The 21991-nt window shown below is 27.4% G+C and overlaps 1 protein-coding gene across 1 annotated transcript; it reads left to right on the forward strand.

The window, feature by feature from the left end:
- Window positions 1-1727: 1727 nt before the first annotated feature.
- Window positions 1728-19227, forward strand: LOC107167532 (membralin-like). The gene is made up of 14 exons (XM_089216156.1): window positions 1728-1882; window positions 2386-2589; window positions 2673-2948; window positions 3029-3306; window positions 6190-6314; window positions 10331-10377; window positions 10443-10542; window positions 10839-11082; window positions 11191-11284; window positions 13912-13993; window positions 14070-14117; window positions 14477-14609; window positions 17936-18035; window positions 18875-19227. Exons 3-14 carry the CDS (start codon window positions 2820-2822, stop codon window positions 19007-19009), a joined length of 1515 nt encoding a protein of 504 aa, XP_089072282.1. The 5' UTR covers window positions 1728-1882; window positions 2386-2589; window positions 2673-2819; the 3' UTR covers window positions 19010-19227.
- Window positions 19228-21991: the final 2764 nt, after the last annotated feature.

Consider the following 21991-nt stretch of genomic DNA (forward strand, 5'->3'; position numbering starts at 1 on the left):
CGACCGTTGGGGTACGATAACCGAAAGTACCCGTCAAGGTTACACCCATTAAGTTACCCTTCTACCAATGAGTAGACCCCCCCACAACCTAACCTAACCCTTCCCCCCGATTCTACAAGATAATTCCTCCTATGTATTCAATTTCCCAACACGGATGATGGGGGGGGGGGGGGAGTTGAACCCCCATTCGATGATGATGGGTCACATTTGCATCTTGAGATTTTACTACTGTCAATCACTCAAGAGTAAGGGCTATTAGGGTGGTTGTAAATTGCGTACACGATGAACAGATAGGTAGTAAAATATTATAATAAATTGCACACTTAGTACCTGTTAAGTGACCTTAAATTCATTGATATCTCAACACCTTTAGATATATATTTACTAGTTTACAATAATTATTTGTTATTATTATTTATTCCATAATTAAACCAAAAAATGAAGATTTTTTTGAACGACATATAATACATACATATACTAATATACTCGTATATGTATAGTTTTAGAAGAAATACACGTACGTACCTATTCAGTGCTCATTAACCAGTTTTTTAATTTGTGGTTGTATCTGGTATAGAAAAATCGAAAAAAAATTCATAATATTTTAAGATAATTGAAAAATAATTATAATTGTAAGTTTTAAACTAGATACCTTTAACCTCTGGTCATAGGCGTAACTAGGGGGGACTTGGGGGGCTAAGCCCCTCCAAAACATATTTTTGCCCCCCTGTCAAAAATCCTAGTCCCACCAACGGAAGCTACGTTTTTAAACTTAATTATCTTTTTAAATTTTAAATATCTTTTTTTTTATTAATATCTTGGAAAAATATTTATTTTTTTGGTTATCAAATTGTTGTGTAATGACCCTGTGACGTAATACGTATCATTTCGTGTATTTTTAACTATATAAATACTACTTAGAAGTTGTCAATAAACTAAACACAAAAATTGACGTAAAAGACGTACGATTATTCGTAAAAAAATGTTATAATAATAATAATATGTTACTATTTTAATGTTAACCTACCTCAATACCACATTTTTATAATTTGTTTTATACGTGCCATACACGATACACACTACAAAAATTATAATAATAAAATAATGTTATGATTTAAGGAATAAGTGTAGGGGGGTATGGGGGGGGCAGAGCCCCCCACATTTGTTATATATATTAAATATGTTAGGGCTTCAGCCCCCCTAACTTTAAGGTCTAGTTACGCCTATGCCTCTGGTACCTACTTTTACCCTTGTATTTATGATTGCATTGTAGGTATTCGTATTTCGAATCACCACATTAAAATTCCGATTAAAAAAATAAATTGATTTCCCAAAAAATTATGCCGATTACATAATATCGCACGTAATAATTGCGAATAGCCGATTTTTAAAAGTCTATGACCAACGACTTATATGATTGCGCCGTCGCTTTTAGCCTTGTTCCGAAAAAAATTTAAAAAAATTTGTGTGAGGTGTGCTAAAACACTACCATTACCATCATCACCGACCACTTGAAATACATCATGTTGCAGCCAGTGCCAGCCACAACATTTTGGGCACCGCAGGTCCACTGGCTTTATCGTCATGTCGCCACTGATAAAATATGTCATTTATCGATAAGGAATAATATACTACTATGCAGTGGCGGTTTCAGCCCGTGATAACGGCAGGGGGAAGTGCCTAATTTATGAAAATTATTTCAGTTCGTTGATTATAGGTATTGAATATTCATGTACCTATTTTTTTTTAGGCATAGTTATCCTGAACTTATATGGTTTCCTCAACCTTAATAAAAACCACTTTACAAAATGAATTACCCAGAATTAGCAAAGGTAATTTATATGGTTCGCTTTTTTCGAAAGATCGATAATTTAAATTTCAGGTAAGATGCTGTTTTTACTGCTTGTTGCTTATTCCATATTTATTATTATCCTGGTAGACTGTACACACGGCAGACACTCGAATTGCCGTTTATTTTCTGGTTGAATATTGATCGGTAAAAGGCAAATAAGTGTATACGCTGATTATACTGTATAGTGTATAGTCATAATAATTCCACGATGCAAAGTACGGTGCAATTGCGCCTACGTCGCGGCTGCGCATTACGCAATTATCACACTCGTATTTTATTAGTAGGATCATTAGTAGTCACTGATGTCATGATATTTTATTACATTTTTCTGGTTCATATTCTGTGAATCATAAATGCATGATAAATATGTAGTTGTTATGGCGTAAGTAATATTATTTAATAGTTAAATACTATTCTAATCTGTGACCTAACGTCATAAATTACACATTATCACTCTGAATTCCCAGCCTACAGCTGCAGCCGACGACCACCTGCGCGATTGCGCGATTACAAACTATTGATTGTTGTCGTAGAATGTGTGTAGGTGTTCATGTTTCCTGTCCGGATCCTTCACTCCTGACCGATTGTAGGTCGCTTTGGTCGCTGTAAAATCATTTCGATGTCTTGAGTTTGACGTGGCATCGTTTTACTTGTTTGTCGCAAGTCTTCCATTCCAACACACCTATACACACCATAATAACATCGTCTGTTTGGGTCACTTCTGTCGACGGTCTAGGGTAAGTTCGCACAATTGTGCCCGTGATCACACATATTATTATTATTGATATTATCATTTCATATCAAATATTTTTATTTTCAGCGACTTGTGCGATGTCTTAGCTTGTTTCCAGCATTCCTGTTTCATACTCAAAATTTGGTTTAGTCAACCTTGGATGTGGTGTAGCATTTGTGAAGTTTAATTGCTTATAAGTTCCCTTTGTCACTGAGTTAGTGGGAGAATTCTATCATGTCTGCCAACGACGGTGACTTTGAGATTAATTTACGAGACAGCATGTACTACAGTTTCTCATTGATGTATATGCATCTACTTCCAAGAAATCTAAGGAAGGCTATGGAATTTGTGATTCTATTTGTGGTAAACTTTTGCATTATACCTACCAAACGTCAGCGTTTAATATTACCTAATATCACATTATTTGTGTTTTATGCTTTTAGGCATTATTACTCTTTTATGAATTTATTAGTTTTCACAAAATGTTAGCACACTCAGCTCATTGTTTGGACCATATCATAGATATATGGCCTAAAGATGGTTTAATCAGAGTAGAGATAATTCAAAGTTATGAACGATATCCTGATCAAAATGGTATAATAAACAAATTTCGTACAGTAGAAAATTCTTATGAACGTGAATACCGATTAGAAAATATATTATACAAAAGAAATAAGGATTTGTCATTGTTCAATGATTTCACTAAACCGTTTAATCCTAAGTAAGTACCCAATCATTGTTTTATTGTTCTAAATACAATTAATTATTTAGTTAGTTATATGTTAATGAGTCAACTCTTGAAAGTTGAAATATACCTCCTAATTAAAAATAATAGTTTATTAATATTTAAGTTTCTAGAAGAGTAATCTAAGTACCTATATCAATAAATACTGGGTACCAATTATTTGTTTATAAAATGATATCAAACATAGTTGGGCATAATATTATGTTACTTAGCATTCTCCAAAACTTATTGAATTTATTGGTGTTTTTCTTAATGGTTTTTAATAATTTTAATGAAATAATGATATTATAGAAGAAATTTTGAACAAAAAGACTAATTTGAAATTAAGCAGACAATTTTTTTTTCTTGAATACATTTGAATTGGTATATTTAGGTTTATTATAAGCACCTATTATCATAATTCATTTAATAAATATTTTCAAACCATATCTCTGAATATATTGTATTTATGACTGAAGTTAAAATAATTTATTTAAAGTCATAGAAAATAATTATTTTTTTATCACAATGATATAAATACAAACATTTTGTACGTTTAAATAAACTCTAAAATTGCTTCTTATTTTTATAATCTTATTTTAAAACATGTGTGTATTTTCGTAGTGTGTTTTTTTTATTATTTATTATTTTTAAGCTGTACAAAACTATATAAACAACCTAATTCTCAACCTAACTTAGTATGTTTATTATCATTAAAAATTAATTTGTAACACCTCTTGGTAGTGGCATATTCGAGAAGAGGGCATAAGGATCATGTCTCAGTGTCTCACTCATTGGCAGTATTTGCTATTTTTTTTTTAAGATTTATATTTATTCGTATACATGAACGCATAATAAAATAAGTCTTATACCAATGAATATTCTGTGCTTATTCCAGTAATCACTTTGGTAGCAGGTAGTTTAAGTATATGGAAAAATTGTGTGTGTCCCCCCCCCCCTAAAAAAAAAAAATTCTGGATATATCACTGCCTCTTGGTAAGTCTTGATTACCAAGATTATTATTACTTATACTTATTAAACATTATACTTATCTAGTAAATTAACAATTTTTATATAAATGTTAGAAAATCATTCTACTTAAAATAATTAGTTTATTTATATAAATTAGCTAAAAACAATAATTTATGTTTAATAAAATTTTATTTTATTTTTGATCTTCTTGTATTTTAGTTTAAACAGGATATAATAGACTAATTCAACAACTTTTGTTATTATCAATATTTAATTTTTTACTTTTAAATAATTTATAAGCACTCACATTAAATTCATAGAATACATTTTTTTTCTTGAAACACATATTTATTGAATTTTCACTGAAAACAAATACAGGGTGCCCCACAGAGATCTGACATTATGACAAATGAAATAACTTTTGTTTTAATCAATATTTTTTAAAAATTTCTTTTAAATATAATCCAGACACTTGCGCTACATTTTTTATTTTTTAATACTGAAAATAAAAAACTTAAAAATTTATAAATTTTTTTTTCGAAATATTCAATATAGCCAATTTGTAAATTTGATTTTCAGAAAAATTTATATGGGAAAAACACTTATTTATGTCAAAAGTCTGATTTTTACAATTTTTTTAAATATCAATATTTTTGTTAGGTAAATTATAGTAATTTATAGTTTATACATCACATATTATTAAAATACAATAAAGAAATAAATAGATTTTAACATGCACTTTATTTTTATTTGAAATTACAAGGTTTCTAACATAAACTAAATCGTAATTTACTTAACGAAAATATTGATATTTAAAAAAATTGTTGAAAATCAGCCATTTGACTTAAATAAATGTTTTTACCATATAAATTTTCTAAAAATCAGATTTACAAATTGGCTATATTGAATATTTCGAAAAAATTTTTAATTAATTTTTAAGTTTTTTATTTTCAGTATTAAAAAATAAAAAATAAAAAATGTAGCGCAAGTGTCTATGAATTATATTTAAAAGACATTTTTAAAAAATGTTGATTAGAACAAAAGTTATTTCATTTGCCAGAATGTCAGATCTCTATGGGACAACTTGTATTTAAAAAAATTGATTCATGAATGTGATTGAAATTTTTTCTGAAATTTAAGAACAATGTTGCTGGTAAGATATTATTGTAAGTCAAGTAGTATATATTTTAAATTTTTTTTAAATATCAATATTTTTTTGCGTTAATTCATTTAAAATGTAATCATATTTTTCTAAATACTATTTTTGGCATGAATATATTTCTTGAATCAATTATTATCCATATAGTTTTCATAATTTTTATCATAATGTTTAGCTAGCATAATTTATTTATTTATTTAGTCAGATTTTTCTGTTAAACTTTGTTCTGTATATTTCATCATAAATTACATAATATTGATGTATCCATTTGATTTATTTGTTTCTTCTTAAAATCTTAATACAATGAAAATAAATTTAAAAATTATAGTTGGTTAAGTAATTTTTGTTTTCACTATTTATTATTAAAAATTATTAGGTATAAGTCTTAACTCAAAATCAAAAATCAACTTAATTTAATTAAAATAGTTTAAATAGTCCACATTATAATATTATTGAGTAATAATTAAAATAAAATAAATAATATAAATACAATAGCGGAGGCGTTCTCAGGATTTTTCAATGGAGGGGGATGAAAGAAATTGTTACGTGATAATCCTTAAGGGTTACCAAAAATAGACGAAATATCACTAATATGTAAGAAAATAAAGAGCCTTGGGGGGATCTATCTCCCCTCCCCCCCCTCCCACTGTGAGAACGCTCATGTACAATAGTTATTTATCGTTGGATTAATATTAAATGAAGTAATAAGTTTATTTTATATTATATTATGAATAAATATTATTTTTTAGGAACAAAGAAGAAAATGATATTGAAACTACAACAATAGAGTTAGTTGAAAATAAATTTCGAGAGACTAGCACCCCAAAATCTAATTTTTACTCAGAGTCATTTAAAAATGACATAAATGTTGAAGGTATAAATTATTCTATGTAACCATGAAATGAGAGTTTTTGCTATATAATACATGTTATGTTTGTCTGTGCCATGGAAAAAGTGGTAGTGTTTTTGCAGTTTGTGGTTAAATAAATTTAAGCATAAATATTTCATTAAACAATACAATTCAACTTCCAATTCTTACTTACTTTCTTCTTACTTTATTTTATTATAAAAAGTATATTATTAAATTTCATTTGTTGCTAAAATGCTAAAATATAAATTAACTTAACCAAAATCTGTTGCAAAAAAAGTTACCACTTAACATTCACTTAATACCAATTAGTTTTAGTTGAACTTTTACGGTTTTGTCATTTGTATGAAAATTGGAAATATTCTAAGCTTTTATTTGTGTTTTTTCTAGTATTGTGTTTGCTCTTGGTTGTGTTTTGAATGAAAATATGCTTGAAGGTTTTGAAATTACCTATAGCTCAAAGTAAGCTGGTTGAATGTATGTGTTTTTTGTGTGTGAGCCGTGGTGGCATGCAGAGGCGGTTTGAGTATACTATTTTTGGTGCACTGCACCACCAATGTTAGGAGGGTGGGTGGTCTTGGTTGAGCATGTGTTGACCGCAATGTTTAATTTTAATGTTTAATAAATGAAAAAAGTAATAAAGTACCTAATCAATGACATATGATAAATGATAATCGTGGCTGAAACTGTTGAAAGCGTCGAGTTAAGAATATAAGGGCCTTATAATTATAAATTATAAACTTATTAAAAAATATTTATTTGTAATTTCTATTATGATTGTGGTGTGGGGGGGGGGTGTCTATATATTGTCTTGCACCACTAAGTATAATACATTCAAACCGCCTCTGGTGGCATGAATTGGTGTTTTAAGCTTGGTGTGGGCGTCAAAAGAAAAAATAAATATTATTTTATTGCATATTTGTGCTTAATTAAAAAACTTTTGTATTAAATTATCCATTTATAATAATACTTATAACTTGCTCACTTCCAATTTTTATGTACATTTTTATGTAATAATGTAACCTTACTCTATTACGACTGATCCTACCTACAGTATGACATTAGTCGAGTGATCAAAATCTCAAGCACTTCTATTAAAATATTGATGGAACTATTTAAATTTTTTTTTCCTAGTTTATAATATAGTATAATATTATATCTATAATAAAAAGTCTATATTACAATATGACATATTATCATAGTATCATCTTGAATAACAAAATTATTTCATTTTATAATTTATGTTTTCTAACTTCTAATATAATATAATACAGACATACAGTTAATTAAATGTAAAAAACCTATATTACGATTGTGAAACCTGATATAATGCTGATTGACATTTTAAATAGAATAAATTTTATTTTATTCCTTTTCAAGTAGTTACCTAACCAGTAGGGCCGTGTTAAGCTTGACGCCTAGGGGCACTAATATAAGTTGAGAAGTCACCAACAGCGGTTTATCAAGTTTGAGGCGCCCCTTGATTTTACCAATCTGTGGCGCCCAGAGGCAATTTCCCCCCACCTTCCCCCCTCCCCTAACACGGCCCTAATAACCAGACCTTACACCACTTATCCTAATTGCACGCTACTTGTCAAATATTTTATTCTTTATGAGGAAAATCATTTACATTAAGATAATGTATTAAATATTAATGTGTATCATATTTTAAAATTATCTTTATTGTTTTGAAATTGTCGATATCTATGTTTGACATTGTTTTTGTTTTATATAATATCATATAATATGATATATTTGTTATTTGGCATATTAATTTCTAAATGCATGTGCTCGTGGTAAATTTGTACGTATGTTATTATTTAATTTGCCACTTAATTTAAATTTATTTTTATAGACCACTGGTATAAAATTATGTTAATGTTTAGAAAAACACAATTGAACATAATATATTACATTTTAATGCCTTGAAGTAAATTATAAGGAATATTGATAAATAAAAACATAACTATATAAAATATATAATATGAAAAAAATAACTAAAATGTTTAAAGCTAACCTTATTGATATGTATATTTTATAATGTTAGTAACTATAATATGTTAGTTCCTATTATTGGATAATTTAAAGTCACCTAAACACAATTAAAAAATGCCTAATGGTACAGGGGTGGTTAAACTGCGGTTTGTGACATTGCAGACTACTCTAACATTTCTACTAGTATAATAATTGTTAGGTATTATTTCTAATCCTGCTCTTTATATTATTTGCCATTATTGCCAACCCTGTAATAGTTTATTTTTCCAAATAACATATTTTAATTTCAACAAATTTAATTATATTATAAAGTTATAATTGTAAGGTTCTAATTTTTTTTTCAAAAATGCATGCATTATGTTGTAAAATAAGCAATAATTAAGTAATATTATGATTATTATTTTATCATATAAATAAGATTTATTTTAATTATTAGTTGTTGTGTTATCAGGGTAAGATATTTTATATTTTTTACTTAAAATTAGAGCTGTTACATACTATAATATTATAATATTTAAATACATACAATGATACTTTAATTCACTATATTTAACTCGTTAATGTTTGTACCTTTTAAAATTATTAATTCAAATTAAAAAGTTGTATAATTGTTTTCTATTTTAGATTTAATGATTTCCAACCAAGGGAGCCCGCAGGGGGGAGCCAAAGCGACCATTGCCCCTACTGGCTACTAGGAATATTTTAAAACTATTGTTAATTTTTAATGTCATACATATTAAAGACATTGTTAAAAAGCAAAAACGAAAAATTATTGAAGACGTTATACTATGATTTTGTATGTAACCAAGACGCATACAACTTTTATCTGATAATTAATATAAATATAATTAATTTGTAACATCTACATTAACATGTATTCAAAAAATATTAATATTGTATTGTAAACCTACACATGTAAGGGACTTATGTAATGACATAATGTTGTTTTTTTTCTATTTATGTTATGCTATTTTAGAGTGAAGACACTAGCAATATATTTATTAATATATAAAATAATCTTTTTGAATTGGTTTTAGAATTTTAATCTTGCCCAGGGTGGGATTTTATCCTGTGGGCGTGCTTGTTTCCAACTTTTCCAACTATTATATTAAATTTATTTCATTATAAATGCGTAATCATTACAGTAAACAACAAAAAATTTACTAGGGCCGTTAGTTTGAAAACTTCTGTCTTCATTAAATTATCAGTCATTGATAGTCTTGATCATACTTATTAATAGGTAACTTTAATACAATAATTACGTAGGTATAATAAGTAAATAATAATAATAATATTAATAATAATAATAATAATAATAATAATAATATTAATAATAATAATAAATAATAAGTAATTATTTTACATTATTTTCAATCTATTATGCTCGGTGGAATATTTTTAAGCAGGGCTTGGTGATAAAATTATGTTGAATACATAAAAATTAAGTATGACTTAAACTTTTAATAGGGTGCCATATCTGCATGATGTCTTTGTATAGAATATTATTATCTAGAAATCACATAGTCTTTTTATTTTATTTTAATTTAAGTTATGAGTATTTTAAAATTGTAAATAGTTTATATATCTTAAAATACTTATAACTTGTTTTAAAATAAAAATATATGCGATGCCCTAGATAATAATGTTACCTTTAATTTTTATAAAATATCAATTCACTCTAAATTTTAAACTAACAGAGTTAAACATGAACTTCTGAGCATTAAATTTGGTGTGCTACACACTTGTAAGACGGAGACAATACATGCGGGTGTGGTTTCCTCTTAAGATTTATTTAATTAGGATAATAGTTTTACAAATTATAATATTATTTTACAATTAGATAGTCAACAATTGTTACAAAATATATTTTATAGTGTTTAAAGCGTTATTTGATCAGGACCACCGACTTGGGATTTCCACTATTTAGTTTATCCTAACAGCTAATATACATCTACATTTTACATGTGTAATGTGTATGTTACATTTTTAATTTATTTTCATTTACATTTATTTTATTTTTTATGCAGATGTAAAAAAAAATATGTCAATTCCGTCACAATTTCATGCTACTGAGGTATTAGTACTTTTTTGTTTTCTCTAATCAACAAAATAACAAAATAATATATTTATGTTTTGCAGTGTATAAATAATTATATTATAGAAGTATTGGAAGCAAAAACTTGTTCGTTATACCAGGCCACAAGTACTACATTACCTACGATTGAAAAAGAAAACAAAGGTATATCTGTTCAAGTTAAGAAACATTGTTGGTGGCGACCGATTTTTGTCGGCCCATAGTCAGACAATAATGGTTTGTCTGCCACACACGGTCAACCATCTGTATACTTGCCCTGTAGTATTGTGAGGCCCTGTACTGTAACAAGTCAGTCGTCAATTATGTTTCTTGAACAGAGTATATGACATAAGTACCTTCTTACAATCACAATCTTACCTATATTAAATTAATTTTGAAATGCATCTAAATAGAATTTATCATTAAAATGTATAAAATTATTTTTGGCTGTTATTTTTTAGGAATATTTTATGAAAATTACATTGCTGAATTTTCATTGCATGATGAAAATTTGTTTTTGTCGTCTGATGTTAGAGATGTATTAAGCATTCCAGTAATGCTTGTAACACTAGACCCTTCTCAGAATAAGTGTTTTGGAAATTGGTTGAATCGGTATTTCTTAGAAAATTTCATTGGCTATGATGAATTACTATTTGCCTCTTTTAAATTTGTGGCACAATTTGAAGAAAACAAAGGGTTTTTTAGGTAAATACTTACTCACTCATACAGAACTACAGTTTGCTATAAATTATTTTATTTAATTACTACATCTAATGTAGCAAATGTATAATGTAATATTATTTTACATTCCAGAAATGTCATTACCTGGAAACATTGCTCAATTATGGAGAGATCACAAAATAATAGAGTATCATACATTTTTTCGTGGTTCATTATGATTGTGATAGTTAGTATACATTATTGTTTTTTTATACCGACAAAATTATTATCTATGTGAGCCATAAATTACATTTATATAATATGAAATCATTGAGTAGTTAACTATAGTATTAGATGTGTAAATTTTAATATATAATAGTGACAACCTATACATATTTCTAGATGATATTTTAGTATATTTATATTGGTGATTATATTTAATTAGGTGATTGTTATAGACAATCAATATATTGAACTAATTTTTGATTAAAAAAATGACCCATTTTAATGTATAGATTAAACAAAGTAATTATTATTTTTATCATATTATTTTATACAATATTACATTCTGGTATTAATTTATAAGTTAACTCTAAAGTAGACTAGTATGATTATGGGAATAGGTTCATGATATATATAACTCAAATCTAAATATTAAATCATTTTTTTAAATATCATCTTGTAATGTTAATTCATACTGGCTAAAGTTTCAATTCCTTATAGTTAATATATTTTGCCAAAACTTCTAACTTAAATGTTAAAAAAAAAATTGTACCCATTTAATTATATTTTTATTGCTGTGAGAAAAATGTATGTGGAATCTTATACTAAATTATCAAGGATTTTATCAATGTTTATAGGAAAACTACTAAAAAAAATTTAATTTTTCAAATTCATAAAAATAGTTAAAAATTAATCAAAATATTTTGAAATTTCTGCTGTGTATTATGAATTATAATTTCAGTTAAAGTGTAATATTTTTGCTTTTAAGTATCTATGACAATTTTTTGTTGAATTACAACAAAAATTGTGTGGAGATGAAGAGTTGATATAGGTATAATAAGTACATATTATATTGTACCCAGTAACCCCCCCCCCCCCCATCAAAACTGGTATCAAGCAGTAGATTAGTGTGAGAATATTATAATTAAGGTGGAAACTCAAATATAGAATATAATTTTAAAATTTCATAGAATTACACAAAATTCAACCAGCCGGGACAGTGACTTTAAAATATTTTGAAAATGTTCGTAATTTTGTTGAATATTAAAAATTCAAACTTAAAAAGATTATTTAAAAAGTCGTGCTTACACGTCTCTTTTTATTTTTGATATGTTATCATGTTATATCCTCTTACGATTATTTCCATTATCGCCCTATGAACCAATGGAATCTATTTATTTTGACATCTTTGAAATCTGCCGAGAAGACTTTAGAGGTGCTAGTGTTGCAATTTAACTAAACTGGTACAAAATATAATAATAACAATATTATAAACCAATAATATATTAACATAAAGATAAAGTGTTACTGCTTACTTTTTCAAGATTTCATGTCATGTATATTATTTTTGTATTTGATCTACGTTCATATACTGATTTTAACTGTAATTGCTGATTGCATATATTTCAATAATGTTGAAAGAAAATTGTTTTTGTAACAGCTTAACTGTATTATATTTTCAAGCTGTTTGATAAGTTGGAAATTTTTTTTATCGATATATAGATAAATTAATAATTTATTTAATTTTAATTGTCTAAAATTAGAAAATTTATCCATATAAATAGCTCAAAGACTAAAGAGTCGAAATATATTGAAAATATCATGTAAATATTATCATTAAATAAGTATTTTGTAAACAATTAAAGGAACTATCTTTGTTTTTTTGGGTTTTAACTTAATAGAAACTATTGATAATCTTATAAGAAAAAATATTTATTTTACTGGTTTATTTTATTTTATTTTATTTTTTATTTTACAGCCAATGTTGTTACAATTTGAAGTTCAAACAAATTTACAAATTAATGCGACCCTCTAGTCAACCTTATTTTAATTTTAGTTTCACTAACAAAAACTTGTGAGGATCCTTGAATCATGATTTTCGACCGAGAAAAAAGTTATAATTTTAAAAAACTTAAATAAATCAAATATTTCTCATGTTTAGGTATTACGCCTAATATGGGTATTAATAGTTCCAAAATAGTCAAAATATTTTTTAAATTTCATCTTGTTTTTTTTTAATTGGCCATACTATCATTTAATTTAGTTATATCTTAAAGTATTTACAATTATTCATTTTTTTTTTTTTTTTTAATTTTTGTAAAGTCATTCGAGTACCTACTAACAATTTAAAATATTAATTTTAGCAAAAAAATCTGAAAATTGTTTATACATTTGTAAGAAAATGATTTTTAACTACTCATAAAAAAAAAAAAAAATTGTTACAATAAATATTTTATATTATTTATTAGGAGAATAAGTGACTTATGAGGAATATTGTAATAATTTTTCAAGCTTTTTTCACTCAAAAGCAAAAAATTGTGTAATGTGATAGTGCATTAAACAAAAAAAAAAAAATAATAATGCCTAAAAATAGCATAGAAATGGCTTCAATATTTTGAAAATTATAGGTATTGAGTTAAAGAAATGTTAGTATTTCTAATATTTAGTAAAAAATAAAGTCTACAAGTACTCCTTTTAGTACCTGTTACAAAAAAAAATTGTTTAGTCAGGAACTATACGTATACAAATATACGTATACGGTTTTGTTTAAAAATGTCTATTTTTTATTTTTTCCAGATTATTTTAAAAAATACTTAAGCTTATAATTTTCATCAAAGTTCAACGGTTTGTATTTGTTTTTTTTACTTTCAGACGTGTTTGATTTCACTGTACATGAGGTACTTGAACCATCGACTAATCATTTGCTTCGATTATTTATTATACCATTTTAACGGTAATAAATAATATATTGTAATTATTAAACAATTTCTTGCGTATTATTTATTTATCACTACTTATTATTTTTCCAGGGGAAATTAGTCTAATGAAGTTTTATGTGTGTTTAATGGGTTTTTTGGGTGAGTGAAATTAATTATAACCATAATCCATTCGATTGTTAGTACCTATGATTTTTTGTTGCGATCTATTAACTCAATATTATTATTATTAAAATTATTTTTTCAACGCTGTCATTGGGCACACGTCATTGGAGTTCATTGACGCCACGTAAATTTTTATACATTTATAATTATAGACTTAATCAAAATTAAAAATTAATAATTTATAACCTTAAGTTGTATACTTACTGCAGTCTTCAGTGTGTTGTAGTGTCGACGAAAGCGCTGGGTTGGTTGCGGAAAAAGGTTTTTGATCTCTAATGACGATGTGCGTTTAATTTATTCACTGTTATAATAAATATTATTCATATTCCTGGCAGGCCTAGTTTCATTAGTATGGTTATATTTCAAAGATCTCGATTCATTGTTTTACATCATGTTCATCGTCGTAATGGGTGAAATGTACTACTCAACATTCACTCAATGCCCAACTACAAAAAAGCATTGGCCAAAGTGAGTATCTATTTATTACAATTATAATTTTTTTTTAAAGCGTTCATTATTTTCGTCGAGTATTATATACCTTTCGGTGGGATAGGAGAATCTGGGTCAATTAGATGGTACATCATATAGGAATAGGAGTGTACCTACTCTTAGACGTAGATTTTAAGCGGTACTAAAATTATGTTTAGTATCTAACACCCTTGACCATTGGCCATGAGGAGCTTTTCCCTCAAAACCATGGACACCAAGATTAAAAATTTTTATTTTTTCATATAATATTAGTATTGGGAGCATTTTAGGATGAGAGTATCAGTGTTAAGAACAGATAACTAAAAAATCATCTGGATAAAGATAAAGATAACAACATTAAATTTTATAAAATATGCAGAGAAAAGATTAAAAAATCAAATTCATCTTACAAAAAGTTAAGACTAAACATAAAAAAAATTGTTAATACTTACCACTATGTAAGAACATGCGTGTATAAACTTTTATTTTATTTTTAATTTATGACATGTTGGCAAAAATATTGTTCGATATTTGGGGGGGGGGGGCTGAAGCTCAGTTTTATATTGGACACTTTTTATCAACACTTATATTGTGGTGTATGTATGCCATAAGTTTTTTGGGGGCTATACAAAGTTTAAGGAGAGGGCTTAGCCCCCAGCCACTCTTATTTGCACCTATGTATAGCATCAAACACAGTGGATGACACTACGTATCTTGGGACCCTGGGCAATATTTTTGATGAGGCTCTAAATGTTTTTATCTGCGTGCTATAAAATTATGAAAAACAAATAATTAGACATGGACCCCCCTGACCACGGGGCCCCGAGCATTTGCGCGGAGTGCCAGCCCCCGCTAGCGCCGCCACTAACCAAACATTAACCCCATCACACATATTATATCAGCTGTAAATATCATGAATATTATCTATTATTTATATTAATTAATAATTTCAGATAATCGTAAAACCGATAGCGAATTCAAAAACAAATATACGACTGGTTTATCTTTATTTCTCAATAGGTACCTAGTTAATATTATATTATATGGAATTTTACTCGGAAGTGATTATAACTCATCTGAAGTGGCGCCGAACTATATTTTAAAAGGGGGGGGGGCAAGTAAAAAGTTATACGGACCACCACCCCTGTTTACAAAATAAAAACGTGGGGAGCATTGCCCCTCCCCCACACCCCCCATGCAAATATTCAACAATCTAAAGTCACTTTGTAGACTAATACTTTTAAATTATTCATGATGCCACTTTTTCAACCACAATCACACATAGTAAGCACTATTCATAGTTCAAACAACTTTAAATTACAATTTTTTAACTACAATATTTAGTAGCACAAGTGCGTAACTAGCTCAAATAGGTATTTTGGGAAGGCTTATTTTTACTCTATTTTCATTTTCATTTTCATTTTACTATTCCTAATGAGTGTTCACAACTAGTTTCAACTTAACAAATATAAAGTCAAATGTATTAATTTATCATTTACCAAGTTTTTTTAAACAGCCAAACAAGTATAACATATTTTATACGAATCTACATGACTACATACCTGAAATACTTTTAACTTAACACTTAACTTAAATAATTTGATTATTATTTATTAGTACCAAATACCAATGAGGTAGTGGGTATGTTATTAATAAGTTATTTCATATTAATAAATTGTCAGCCAACTCTTTACTCACTAACTCAGGCTATGTTTATCCTTATGATCCTATTCGCTATTCCTTACGGCCTGCTACAGTGCTGCATATGTATACAAATACCATATGTCCATATAATATATTAATGGCTTAGAAGTTAGGAGTTAGGAACATAATTCATAAATAGTTTGTTGGGGTACCCACGGACCCTTACGACCCCACCCAACGAAAAAAAGGGGGGGGGCGGTCGCCCCTCTTGGGTTATAGGTTCGGCGCCACTGCAGTCATCTGTTTCTATAATTTGTATTTTAATTATATTTAAAAAATATTTATACAATCCTAGGAGTTAACATCGCGGTCGCGATAAACAACAGTAATATAGGTACCTTCTTATATAAATGAATTAGTATATTTTATAATATTTATTTATAACCATACAAAGTCCACAGAAACAAGGTCGTAGCGGTAAAAACATTTCGGGGAGAGTTTACTCGTAAATTAACTAATATTTTCATGGTTGAAAATTTGCATTCTAGCGTAGAAGTCAAAACTGGCAAGGTAGCTTATAGTTTCAATGGAAAAGATATGATGGGAAAATATTCAGAGTTATAATTAATATATACTTCAAAAGCTGAATTTGGAGGCCTTTTCCTGGTTTGTTTGTCCATTTTCTTTTCCAAAGAAAGTTAAATTTCTGTTGGTAGTACTTTCAAATCCAGAAATTCAGAATACATCTCAAAGTTTTATATATTGTATATATTTCAAATTTGTTACATATTTTTGGTACCAACTCGTGCAGTGAAGAAATTTGTTTTTGTGATTATTAAACTTTGATTGATGTTATTCAAGAAATCGTCAAAAAAGGGAATAGTTATCATTAGGTATACGACAATATTCTTCAGGTGAATTTGTAATGACATAAATTCGATGTTTTTGACGTCCAGCGGTTCTTGGTATTTGTATGTATTCTTCACTTTCAATTGATTTTATAAGATCCTTTAATTTTTTCAAAATTTTTGGAAAATTTAGTATCCAAAAAATTATTCAGAAGTAGGTATTAGAGGGTTGCAAGTACGTTACGAGTGCACAATGCGCACAGAATTGACACAGACATACAGTGTCAAATTAGTGTATAATTTGTACCAAAATATTTATACTGATGTACTTATTTAGTTAAATATAATGATACCTATTATATTTAGAAAACGCTATCGGAATTTGCAGTATTAGCTCGATTATACTAAAATGTGTAATATTGTAATAATATAATCAATAATCAAACATATAGACCATAATATAGCTATATTATTAGGTACCCATAGACAAGTCGTCACTGTAAATGACTATGGTATGGTACTACTGTACCTACTCGTAGTTTACAAATTGCAAAATTTTCCATCATTTATCAATTAAATGTATTAAGGGTAGAACAAGTGGAACGAAAGCGGAAGAGAAAGTACGAAGGATATAATATAAAAATATAATATTCAAACACATATTGTGTACCTATTCGTTAAATAATGCAACAATTGCAAGATATCTGCATATAGGTATTAATATTTATATATATATATTTATTTAAGTCACAAGTGTTATATTCTGTTTGTATGCCTGGCTAGTATAATAATATGTACAATTTACATTGTAAATCGATTATGTATCTGTTCCAGGTTTTTCTATCTGTACTTATTTGCGTTCTATGCTTACGACTATCGGTTCGATGGCCAGTACAGATCACTAAGTCTCGCCTGTACGTGGTATTTTATACTGGTAATTTGAAATTGATTTTTTTATTAAAATTATTGGTTCGATTGTTTCACGATATGGATTGAATAATAAATTGTAATAAATAATTCAAAAATAATTTCGTCCAAATTTTAACTTAATAACTGATTAAGTTTTTTGACATTTTAACTTTCAATACTTTAAAAAAATTCTTGCCTATGTATCTTTCACTTTTTTCAACTGCTATTATATTGATTTCGTAGAAACCTTGTATTAATTTTTTATTTAAGTTATTGATTGAGTGAAAAATTATATATGGACAGTGGTTGAAAAAATTTCGCATGGCTTAAATAGGTAAAAAATGGTCAAAATATTTATAAATCTACATCAACTATAGAACATTGATAATACAAACATTTGAAGTTTTTCAAAGAAAATTTAAGTTTTCTGGGCTTGAAATTTAGAGAATCTGGCCTCTGAAATGTATTGTTAAAGACTATTGATCGTTATAATAAAAAAGCTATCAGGCAGTTTTCAAAAAAAAAAAAAATATTATGTTATTGAAACACATTTTAAGCTTGGAAAACATAATATATGATGTTCGGACCCTATAATGGGTATATAATGACTGCATGTCATCGCTTAGTTATTTGCTAATCTGTTACTACTGATAATTAAAACTCATTTTCTTAAATTTTTCTGAGCTCATCCTTTTGCTTTTAATTAGGTTACCTATTTTGATTCAAAACATAATTATACATTCATATCGTGTATCGCGTGTGTTGCGTGTACCTATATACACGTCGCATAATCGCGAACCTACTTTCGACTGTACCTACCAACAAATAATTTTTAGTTTTAAATTCTTAACTTTTTTTCCGCAGCATTCCATGATATACTTTTATCACCACGTTGAGCTGCCACATGTGCTGCTTCAAATCGAATTGCAGGAGAATACAATCCAGCAGCGACTGCAACAGGACCGGCCAGACAACCGGCGGGGATTCGTTGTACCTTGATGGCTGAAATCCAGCGGATGTGATAGTCTTATGTAGTCAAAGTTCAGCATTTCAGCCGGGAGGCCGGACTGAATCGCGGGTAGTTAGTGGTTTTTATATTATATATAGTATATACCTACCCTTATAAAGTTATAAATTATTAAAGTATTAAGGGTTTATAACTTTTCAGCATTATTTTAAATAACAATAATTAAAATTATAATAAATATGCTTGTGACGCAAGGAAATGAGATATTATCGTATATTAATAAACAACTGTATTATTATACCGAGTAATCTATCGAATTTAACACACTCATTGATTCAAAAACTAATGAAAATATTTTTTTACATAATTTCAAGTATTAAAAAAAAAATTATTTGCGAATATTATCGTTTTTAAATTATACATTTTTTAATGACGTGTATTTTTTTTTATACATTTAAGCTGCATATTTGTGGTATATTTATATAAAAACAAATTTCATACCAGTAGTTTATGAGTAATCAGACTTATTTAAAGTTAAGACGACAAATTGAAATTTAGGCACTTTTAAATATAAAAAAACTACTTGTCAAAAATTTGAATTTTTAGATCAAAATACTATATAAATATAGAATTTAATTAGTGTAGAGTTAAAAATTTTTATGTCATCATTAAAAAAAAATAATTAACTTGAAAATTGAAATATAAAAAGTAGCAAAAAAAATTTTTTTTCTAATGAATAGTAATTATGTAGAAAAAATACTTTCAACTTGAGTGTTTTCTAAAATAATGAGTGTTTTGTTAAATGGATTGCTCTGTATAATATATAAATACATAATATAAAGTATATAAAATTATGTAAATTTCATCATGTAAGATGTACAACGAAAGACTACAATGTCGATTCCTTTATCTCCTGTGTTGTATTTAATGCGACCATCATAATTTATATTAGACCTACCGGCCATTAATACACAAAAACTAAAATTATTATAATACTGTTCTCCCAAGGAACAGTTAACTGTTAAGTGTTAATATACTAAGCCATTTGTTTTTGTTTCATTTTATTTACTCCATGCAAGAGAAGGTATTTTTTTTAAATTTAATTGTGCATCCAATTATAATCATAAGGTAGACTCACAGTCTGTACTCGGAAAAATGATTAACAAATCAAATTGTATTTATTTGTAACAATAACATTTTTTTAAAAATGATAGTTCTTTGGCCAAAACTTTTTCTATTTGTCCTTAATTATTATTATTAAATATTATTGTTATCCATAAATTATTATTTTATTTTTCAGACAATCAAAGTATTATTGTCATTTATCTCTGATCTGCATACTGTTTATTATCGATTATTATTATTATTATTGTTATATCATTATTATAATAATCATCATTATTCCCTATCATTACAATGATTTGGTCAGAAGTTTTATGTCTATACAGTCTTTTTCAGCCCACATGCTTATAATAAAGAATAAATTATTTACCCAAACTTACTTCTTTATTATTATTCCCCATTGTCTTCTAATGATGTTGGGTGTACATTTCATATAATATTATTTTTTACTTTTGACCCTCAATATACCAACTGTATCAAATTGTCTGCCAGAAATTACTACCAAAGTTGAAGATTGAAGTAATACTTTTAGTGTCTTCAAAAACTATGACAGGCAAAAAGAAAGCACAAACACATTGTAAATCAATGCATTGTTTTGCTCTGAGTTACAATAATATAATATTTAATTTTTAATTTTGCTAAAAGAAAACAATTAAACGTGTTCTAATTAAAAATTAAACAAAAATGCCTTTTATACGCAATGACGCCCTTATTAAATGACCATATTTTTAAGACTTTAGGAACTTGCTACCGATTAGAAAATCAATAGTTTAACTTTTGACATTGTTATCATTTAAGGTGTCGGTGATTTAACAAGGGGTTGTGTATAGACAATTCAATGTCTTTTACTCGTTACGGAGCGTAGTAAGTTGTGTACGAAGTGAATAATATTATCATTAGTGTTTGTACTTTGTAGATACATTCGGCAGCCGCGAGCCGCCCGTTAAGGCCACCCTCGCACTCACGGGACGGGGTAGGAAAGTTTGATTAATCAGTTACTGATTATTTCTAAGCTTATCATATATGCCTGCGCAGCGATGACTTCAGGGTCCAATAGCTATGCTTCAAGATTTAAATCATACCCGGCTCTATCCAATGTATATTATCTAAGGTCTAAGGATAGGCCATTTGTGCTTATCATACAGGAACGAACAAGAAAATATTTTGAAGTTATAGAGGTCTTAACACTAATATATTATGTATATAATATATTATATATAATTAGTGTTCATAATTTATGATAATATCTCTACCAGAATGAGGGTTAATGATAAAAATCAGTCTTTCTCTCTTCCCAAATTCCAGCACACTTATCTCTATTTTATTAATACAGCCATGACCTATCCATTCATTTATATTTATGGCACTAGGACAAATATCAGTGAACTTTACCAGTTGTAGAGGTGGAAAATTTAGTTCATTAAAGGGAATAGTTCATTTAGTTCATTTAGTTCACCAATATACATTAATTACATTATTCATAAGTTTATATATAAATTATCAATCAGATAGTTTAAATAAAAAATGTAATAAAATAAAGTCATGCCATTCGGTATTGTAAAAAATGGTTTTTAAAAAGTATTACGATACTAATACTAATATTCAAAGCTGGGTACTAACTAGTTAGAAAGTTAAAGTTAGTTTTTATAAATAATAACTTTCTAATAAATAAAAATAAACAGCATTCAAACACTTAACAAGACTGATGAAAATATAAGAACTTAATATTTTAAAGCACAAAATGAAAATTAAATATAGTGTTTTCATGTTTAATATAAATTGCACAAGTATCTTACTATTCTTACTGAATAGATCAAAATGTATCTAAAAATATCATAATTATTTAATTTTTTTTCCTTTGAGTATTGTTGTTATATGACGACAGTGTTAAT

The sequence above is a fragment of the Diuraphis noxia genome, unplaced genomic scaffold (assembly GCF_037042655.1).
Source record: "Diuraphis noxia isolate RWA-SAM2 unplaced genomic scaffold, SU_Dnox_SAM2 contig0001, whole genome shotgun sequence".
Taxonomy (NCBI): domain Eukaryota; kingdom Metazoa; phylum Arthropoda; class Insecta; order Hemiptera; family Aphididae; genus Diuraphis; species Diuraphis noxia.

Bases quoted from the DNA above. Each gene is read 5' to 3' on its own strand.
- LOC107167532 (XM_089216156.1), top strand. From the start codon at position 2,820: ATGTCTGCCAACGACGGTGACTTTGAGATTAATTTACGAGACAGCATG. The intron at 10,378-10,442 runs GTATTAGTACTT...TATGTTTTGCAG, and splicing joins CACAATTTCATGCTACTGAG to TGTATAAATAATTATATTAT. The intron at 10,543-10,838 runs GTATATCTGTTC...GTTATTTTTTAG, and splicing joins GATTGAAAAAGAAAACAAAG to GAATATTTTATGAAAATTAC.